Below are 9,173 nucleotides of genomic sequence, written 5' to 3' on the forward strand. Positions count from 1 at the left end.
AATATTACATTTGTACAATTATGAATAGACAATTCATTTTTAGGGGCAGTATTGCTTTATTTTATTTTTTACTTTTCTGCTCACTGTGAGAATTAATATATTGTAACTCTTTTTTTTCTTTCAGATTCAGATGAGTCACCTGTAGCACGAGATCGGAATGTTTTAGTGCATACAAATCCTGATATTGCAAATTCTGCAAACAGAAGATCTGGAACTCGAGATACAGAGTGCCAAACTGAAGACATTCTCATTGCTGCTCCCTCGAGAAGACGAATAAGAGCTCAAAGGGGCCAAGGGGTTGCATCACTCTCTCATTCTGCAGGAAACATTGCAGCTCTAACTGAGCCTGGAGACCAAATGTTCACCACAACAGTGTCTAATCGGATTCGTTCTCGTAGTCTTCCTAGAGAAGGTGCTAGGGCAAGCAATGAACATACCTGTGGTGCTCAGTCTTCAACTTATAAAGATGATTGCTATATAACAAGCTCAGAGAGATCACTTAAGAAGGAAGACAGCTTAACGGGTCCATGTTCCCCAGAACACCAGTCTCTAGGTTTAGTATATTCTCACCATAGTCCACCATTAGAGAGAGGTAGATCAAGATTATCAAGAATGGCAGATTCAGGCAGTTGTGACATTTCTTCAAATTCTGACACATTTGGAAGCCCTGTTCACTCCATTTCTACTGCTGGAGTGTTACTGAGCACACACATGGATCAGAAAGATGATCATCAGTCATCAAGTGGAAACTGGAGTGGAAGCAGTTCTACATGTCCCTCCCAGACATCAGAAACAATTCCTCCAGCAGCCTCTCCCCCACTGACTGGTTCTTCACATTGTGATTCAGAGTTATCTTTAAACACTGCTACCCAGGCTGGTGAAGATTCGAATACCTTTAACATTGAGCAATACAATGATGACCACTTGGACAGCATAAGAGCCCACAGGGCCAGCTCCTTTACATCAACAGTTGGAGATTTGCTTGATGACCCAAATAACAGTAACACAAGTTACAGTGAATGGAATTATCTGCACCATCACCATGATGCATCATGCGGTCAAGATTTTAGCCCACATCGCTTAAGGGGAGATAGCCTAGGCTGCCCAAGCTTTACTAGTATGGGCACATATGATAGTTTTCTTGAAAAGCCAACATCAGAGAAAGCAGATACAGCGTCTCATTTCTCTGTGGACAATGAAGGATACTATACCTCCATGCATTTTGACTGTGGTCTTAACAGTAACAGGAGTTATATTTGTAACTATGCACAGCCAGGGACTGAGAATGAGCAAGATACAGGTATTTCTCCCATGAGTTCAGACTGTGTTTGGGAACATTATGTAGATCACAGAAGGCAAGAAAGACAGAACATCTCATTTAAGAAACCAAAGGCAAAGCCGTCACCACCAAAACGAAGCTCATCTTTGAGAATTTCTGATAACCATACAGATGTTTCGGACATGAAAGAACCAAAGATAACCAGTGTGCAGCAAGTACTTCACACCTCCAGGGAAATGATGCTGCCACTTGAGATTTCAAATACACCTTCAAGAACCGAAAACTTTTCTCCACCAAATCAACAGGACATTTCTTGGGTCAATCGGGAAGTTAACGATTCAAAGAATACTCAATTTATCACACCAGAAATTCCATCATATAAAGAGGAAGGAGGTGAACAGCATCACTATGCAGATATGTGGCTCCTCAATGACTTGAAAACAAGTGATCCTTATAGGTCTTTATCAAACTCAAGCACTGCTACAGGTACTACTGTCATAGAGTGTATCAAGTCACCAGAAAGTTCAGAGTCACAAAATTCACAGCCTGAATCTCCTGCCACCACTCCTTCCCTTCCTTCAGTTGAGAATGAGTTCAAATTAGCTTCACCAGAAAAATTGGCAGGGTTAGCATCTCCTTCAAGTGGTTACTCTAGCCAATCAGAAACGCCTACTTCATCCTTTCCTACTCCTTTCTTTTCGGGACCGTTGTCACCTGGTGGTAACAAAAGAAAACCAAAGGTCCCAGAAAGAAAGTCCTCTTTACAGCATCCATCTAAATGTGGAAATATTTTCTTAAGCATAGATACAGAACTTCCAATTATACCTCCTACACATCTTGACCTAAGTGCTCTTCATGTGTTTCATAAACCATTGCCATACAGACCACAAATACACGCTTTCAGTCATGTCAATCAAAATCTGTCAGAGGATGAAAATACAAATTCATCACCTGCCCTTGCCATAACACCTTCAGTGCTGAAATCTGTCCACCTAAGATCAGTTAACAAACAAAACAGGGAGTCCAGACTCAAAGAATGCACTAACATATTATGTACACAAGATCCTACAATAATAGTGGAGACTTATCCCCCTGAAAAAACAACTGTGCCAGCTCCTAGAAAATCAATATTGCGCCAGTTTTCTACTGAGGAAGCAATGCTACCATATATTGATGCATCGCCAGTTGACACAAGCCCAGAATTTTTTTTTCAAGGTAGTGCCCTCTTTACTGGTCATGGTTTATACAAACCAAAAGTTACGCCACCTTTGATTAGCAAAGCTAAAGAAGCTGTACCAGAAAAACATAAAAAATACCGGGCTGAAGATATTATAGAAGAAACTATTTTCACAGCACAACCAGAAACCATTACAAAATATGTACAAGTTTATTCTGCCATCTTCAGTGATGTTGCTAGTGAACAAAGGAGTCATTCCCAAGAGGAAAGGCAACTCAAAGCAGAACAGGAGCCACACATACATTGTGAACCAATAACCATATCTGAAACTGTCAAAAGAACTAACACTGGGTTTGATTTGAAAGACAGAACTGCTGAGGTGTCTCCATTGCCCAGCAATGAGCCTGACATAAGCAACAATGACAAAGTGCCTGGAAATACTCTCAACTTTGAATCAGAGATCTCAACTTTAAATCCACTCAGTGACGAATGTCCACAGCAGGAATATGAAACTATATCAGGTATTCCAACCAAAAGTGCCTCAGAGGACAGCAAGATAGAAGACACATTAGAAAGTACTGATGATGACATCTCATGGAAAGGTTTGCTTAGTATTTTTATTTTTGATACATTTTAGTATACAGTCAATCTATAAATAATTCTTATGATTACATATAGTGTTTTATATTTTTTAGTACAAACAATTCTAATAAAGTCATGGTCCAGCCTATTACAGTCATGCCTAAGTGTGGACCATTAAATTAAGCACAATGATATTAGTTTTTTTTAAATATGTCTGCCTGAAGAGTTGTTTGAAACATTTGTCAAAAGATTAAATTTATCATACAATAGACATAAAATACTGTTAAACCTCTTTAAAAAAAAAAAACACCTTTTCGAGAAAAACATACCCTTATCCAGACCTGATGTTCTATTATATATTTTCAGTTCCACCATATAGTATGCATCCTGCATTTTTTATGAAGACCACTCCCCTAGAAGGCAACTATTTAATGCAATTTTGCAGCACACCTTGGAGTAAATCATTGGCGTAGTACTTAATTCATAGTAAACCAATGAAATGCTCCAGGGCCCAATTGTGTACCATGGATTCATTTTGTACAATGTAGCTTTAGGCAAAACCAAGAGAGGAAATTTGCAAACTTTAGAATAAAAAAACAAAAACTAAATATTGTAAGTTATATTAAGGGGAATCTGTCAGTAAAAATGTAGTGCAAATGGGGTAAATATTGGAAAGGAGCGTTCCTAGGAATGCTCATGCTGATAACTGCCCCATATAAAGGTGCCACCTATCACCTGATAATTGTGATCTTCATTGGGTGAAAGCACTGTTAATGCTGAAACCAAAATCATCATTTCTAGGAAGCAGATCACCCTGTATCAGTATGGGGACAAGTAACTGCAGCAGCAATTGCTCATGCCCATACAATGGAGAGGGGTTGTTACTTGTAATTGCAGCTCTCACCTACTCTGATGAGCAGGCAATTATTATCAATGAACGGTTTGTTCCCAATAATTGTATATAATTGTAGAAACCTTTATGGCGAATGTAGCCCAAAGAACAATAATCACTTATCAACTATATCACTTATTCACTCCTATTTACCACACGATCCAAAGAAAATTCTAATCATTTTAGTTCAAGAACAACCTACCTTAGTAGGAAAACACATCACATGGTTAGACTGCATCGTAGAAAATTCTCACTCGATATAGACGACATTTGCTATAATTATATCAGCAAATCTAATACAAGTCATAACATGTCTTCAATCTTTATTTCAGAATCCTCTATGAGTGAGGATTCACTTGTATCACCAATGAGTGAGGATTCCCAGGCTGACAACGACGATGTCTTTGTATCACCTAACAGACCCCGCACTACTGAGGACCTTTTTGCAGTCATCCACAGGTAAAATACACTGGTATTATACAAGTTATTGCACTGATTAATTCAAATTATGAGAATACTTTTATAACTACATCAAGGATAATATAATTTGCTTTGGTAGCTGAAAAGGACAAAGCATCTATTAACTTGATATAGCTAGGCTTTCTAAAACCACGAACAAATATTTAGTTTGTTTCGTTAGTAGGGCTGAGCGAACCCGAACTGCAAAGTTCGGGTTCGTACCGAACTTTGCGAGTTCGGGTACGTACCGAACTTTGCGAGTTCGGGTACCCGGACCCGGACTTTTTCACTGAAGATCGGGTTCGAGTGATTTTATTATTTTCCATTATAACATGGTTATAACGGAAAATAATAGCATTTTTAAGACAGAATGCTAAATAAAATGGCCATTGAGGGGTTAAAAATAATAATAATAAAAAAACCTCACCTTATCCACGTGGTGAGCGCGGTGACGTCATCGCAGGTCCTGCAGAGAGAAGAGGATACCGGTTGCCCAATCAAGTGGATGAGGTGAGTTTTTTTTTATTATTTTTAACCTCTCAATGGCCATCTTACTTAGCATTCTGTCTTAAGAATGATTTTTTTTCCCCGTTATAACCATCTTTTAACTGAAAATAATAAAGTGAAGTTTGGGTCCCCATTGACTTTAATGGGGTCCGGGTTCGGGGTCAAGTTCGGGTCCCGAACCCGAACTTTGACCTGAAGTTCGGCCAAACACGGCGAACCCGAACTTCCAAGTGTTCACTCATCCCTATTCGTTAGCTCTCTCTCTCTCTATATATATATATATATATATATATATATATATATATATACACCGGCCAAGGCAGAGTGTCTCACATATCTTCTGTCTAGGGTTGTTCTGTTTAGGGTTGTTCATAGCTGTAAACTGTTAATAGATTGTGCTAGAATCTAGTCGACAGAAACTGAGCACCATGGTAGTTGTAGGGGCAGATGGGTTTTTTCAGCAGGGATGCCAACCTTTTCTGGTCTGAACCAGTCAGACTGAACTAAACCTAAGGGCTTCAAGTAACTTCAATGGAATATTAAAAGACATTTATGGCACATCTTCTTTCACCCATTTGCACTCCAGTAATTAAGAGACCGTACATATTGTACTTGTGGCTCTCTCCACTGCAGTTTATACCAGTTGCTGACACATCAAACGCATTACCACCAGTTCCCATCCTTATCTACTCCTTTCTGGAGGGCCAGACAGTGGATTTGATAAATTGCGGTCCCAGAGATGACATTCAGTACACCATTAGTACTTACTCATCCTTGCTCCAATGCTACACACCACTCCTCTATGACATGGAAGCAGCCACCAGTCATGTCTGTGGCTAGATGTTTGGGAGCTGCCCTGAAAGGTGTTACTGGCCCCATGGAGCCCCAGGACGACAGGCAGTACATCCCGGTTTTACAGTGAGAATAATACTTTTTCAGGTCATTTTATATTACAGACAACAGCTCATAAGTATCTCAAGGTTTGTCTACTCAAAGTACTGTTCCTTAAATAAAGATATATACACTTCTACCAACCCCAACAATGGATAGCCTGAGGTGAATAAAGCTTTGTATATTACCTATTGAATCAAAACCCAAGGTAGTGGCTGTGGGCCACTCAAAAGTTTTCTGAGGATATCAGGCCTCCATAGCAAAGAAAAGACCCACTAGACTATAATTAAGCATATTGCAAAAAACAATGAACTCAAATACAATGCTTATTCTTAAAAAAAAAAATACATATAAAAACTATGTAATAAAACTATGTAATAAAAACAGGAAATATATTTTCATTAATGTTTACACTAAATAAGTATATTTTCTTTATAATATAAAATATTTTAACTTTTTCCTGTCTGAAATATTAATGGCATCGGTATATGTATGTTTTATGCAGATCTAAAAGGAAAATTTTGGGCAGAAAAGATTCTGGAGAGTCCAATGTAAAAAGCAAAACAAAAGCTGTAACAGCAGCACCAACTCCACAGGCTACACCATCAGGTTCTCAGAGGTCTCCAGGTCTCATCTACAGGAATGCCAAAAAATCAAATACATCAAATGAAGAATTTAAGCTGCTCCTCTTAAAAAAAGGCAGTAGGTCAGATACCAGTTACCGCATGTCAGCAACGGAAATCCTGAAGAGCCCAGTAACTCCCAAGTCGATTGGTGATTTGTCCTTTGACTCCTCCAGCTCTGAAGAACCTGGACAGTTGTCACCTGGCGGCGATGCTTTTTCACCTTTATCACCATGTTCTCCTCGAGTAATATCTGAAGGCTTTTCAATGAAGACTGCCGCCTCTAGAGTTGGGAGATCCCGAGTGCCTCCTGCTGCAAGCAGTAGCCGTTATAGTGTTAGGTGCCGGCTATACAATGCCCCAATGCAGGCCATTTCTGAAGGTGAAACAGAGAATTCAGATGGAAGTCCTCATGATGACAGATCTTCACAGAGCTCAACGTAGGACTAGGACTCTGGTTTACGTGCAAGAAATTGCCACAAAGAAAAAAAAAAAGAAACTGAAAAAAATATAAATAAATAAATGTATGTGCCAGCTCAAAAAAAGAAGAGAAAATAAGGGATATCCGTACACTAGATATTGCTCCAGGACCATGTCCAGTTACTATTTGGTGGAAACATTGGTTTGTATTTCTTTCCAATGAACTTTTCAGATACAATATACCTGCCTGATAAAAACAATATAAATGTATCAAAAATATCGCAGGGTGCTGTAAGTGTTAAGGACATATAATAGCATTGAAAAATTACAATGGACATAAGAAAATACTAGTGCAATTATTTATCATTTAGAATTATGGAAACTTGTGTTTACTTAAGCTATGGTTTTCTTTAAAATGTAGTTATTGTATATCAGTAATCTAACAAAACCACTTTAAAGGGGAAGTAAATGGGAAAGTATTGCTGTGGAAAACTACAAATATTGTAAAAAAAAAAAAAATAACAACTAAATATCGAAATATAACTTTGCTGAAGTGCTTCCCTGGGAAATAAGCAGAAGAAAAGAAGAAATAATTCTTGAAAATAAATATTTTTGTACATTAGGAATTCAAATAATAGAGCAAACTTTCAAAGTAATTAAAAAAAGATGTAAATAACATATTTTTTATAAAATTGTACATAGGATTATTAAACTAAAATTGGATATGCAGCCAATGAATAAAAACATTAGAAATCATGGACAGTATGCGCAGGGCTCTTAAATAACGTTTTGCAGCACACAAAAAGAGAAAGATTCAGAGGGTTAAGAGGTAATTGTATTCTGTGAATACCATCGTCCTGTTCTGCATCACAGAAATTTTTGACCATGATCATTATAATACTCAGCAGCCTCAAATTTTTTTTTCTACATTTTGAAAGATTTGAGTATATGTTTTTCTAATGTAAAAAGAATTTGAAAGTACTGTAGCATTCATTCTTCTTTTCCTACTAACTACTATGTTGACTGCAAGGCCAATCAAATACAGAAGGGTAACACTGGCTCTTGATGGTATAGCTCTACAACCCAAAAACTGCCTGTTATCAATGAGCCATCTGGAATATAAGCTATGTGGCAAAGTTAAGGTCACTGATGAGTGGGGTAACAATGTTGTGTGACCTTATATGACCTTTTCGGCCACCCTTTCTAGAAATATTGGGGCTGTTTGGATGGAAAATGCTTTTCCAAAGTGGTAATATTTATGAAACATATATCTTTAATATGGTAAGTTTGCCCTATTTGCACTCAGCTATCCATACACTATATGAGGTGCTTTCTGTAAAGTCTTTTAATCAGTAAAAACTAATTGTTAATGCCCAGTATTCCTGATGGAAGTGCCATTATAAATGAAACTGTGACAACTTCAAGTGAGCACAATATTGTTAACCAACAAAAGAACGTCTTTTGTACTGTGCACTGGATCTTGGACTTAAAGGGCTTGTCTGGGAATACCTGACTTACAGTAACTGATACCTACAGCCTGCCTATTTTGTTGAAAGATTCTTACTTACCTGCTCCCCACCACTCCAGTTCTGCGGGATGGCTCCTCCAGTCCACACCTTGTTTACTTCCTCCTTGGCATGGTCACCTGCTCTGCTGCAGCCAACCACTGGCTTCAGACGGCATTGGTTAAAAGTTAGGTATTCCCATCGGACAACCACTTTAAGAGTGGAAATGATCACTCTAGTATACAGAGCAATGACTACTATTGAACATGTGTAGCACGAGCAGATATACAGGGAGTGCAGAATTATTAGGCAAGTTGTATTTTTGAGGATTAATTTTATTATTGAACAACAACCATGTTCTCAATTAACCCAAAAAACTCATTAATATCAAAGCTGAATATTTTTGGAAGTAGTTTTTAGTTTGTTTTTAGTTTTAGCTATTTTAGGGGGATATCTGTGTGTGCAGGTGACTATTACTGTGCATAATTATTAGGCAACTTAACAAAAAACAAATATATACCCATTTCAATTATTTATTTTTACCAGTGAAACCAATATAACATCTCAACATTCACAAATATACATTTCTGACATTCAAAAACAAAACAAAAACAAATCAGTGACCAATATAGCCACCTTTCTTTGCAAGGACACTCAAAAGCCTGCCATCCATGGATTCTGTCAGTGTTTTGATCTGTTCACCATCAACATTGCGTGCAGCAGCAACCACAGCCTCCCAGACACTGTTCAGAGAGGTGTACTGTTTTCCCTCCTTGTAAATCTCACATTTGATGATGGACCACAGGTTCTCAATGGGGTTCAGATCAGGTGAACAAGG

At 38.1% G+C, this 9,173-nt stretch overlaps 1 protein-coding gene across 1 annotated transcript in view; it reads left to right on the plus strand.

Annotated features, from left to right (window-relative positions):
* The window catches only part of NHS (NHS actin remodeling regulator), a 199,631-nt gene extending 191,014 nt beyond the window's left edge, over nt 1-8,617 (plus strand). Inside the window, exons 7-9 of the mRNA XM_040424744.1 lie at nt 125-3,058; nt 4,263-4,389; nt 6,293-8,617. Coding sequence (XP_040280678.1) covers nt 125-3,058; nt 4,263-4,389; nt 6,293-6,854 — 3,623 coding nt within the window. The 3' untranslated portion in view covers nt 6,855-8,617. The remainder of the gene's footprint in view (nt 1-124; nt 3,059-4,262; nt 4,390-6,292) is intronic.
* The last annotated feature ends 556 nt before the right edge of the window (nt 8,618-9,173 follow it).

This window comes from Bufo bufo, chromosome 3, assembly GCF_905171765.1.
Source record: "Bufo bufo chromosome 3, aBufBuf1.1, whole genome shotgun sequence".
Taxonomy (NCBI): domain Eukaryota; kingdom Metazoa; phylum Chordata; class Amphibia; order Anura; family Bufonidae; genus Bufo; species Bufo bufo.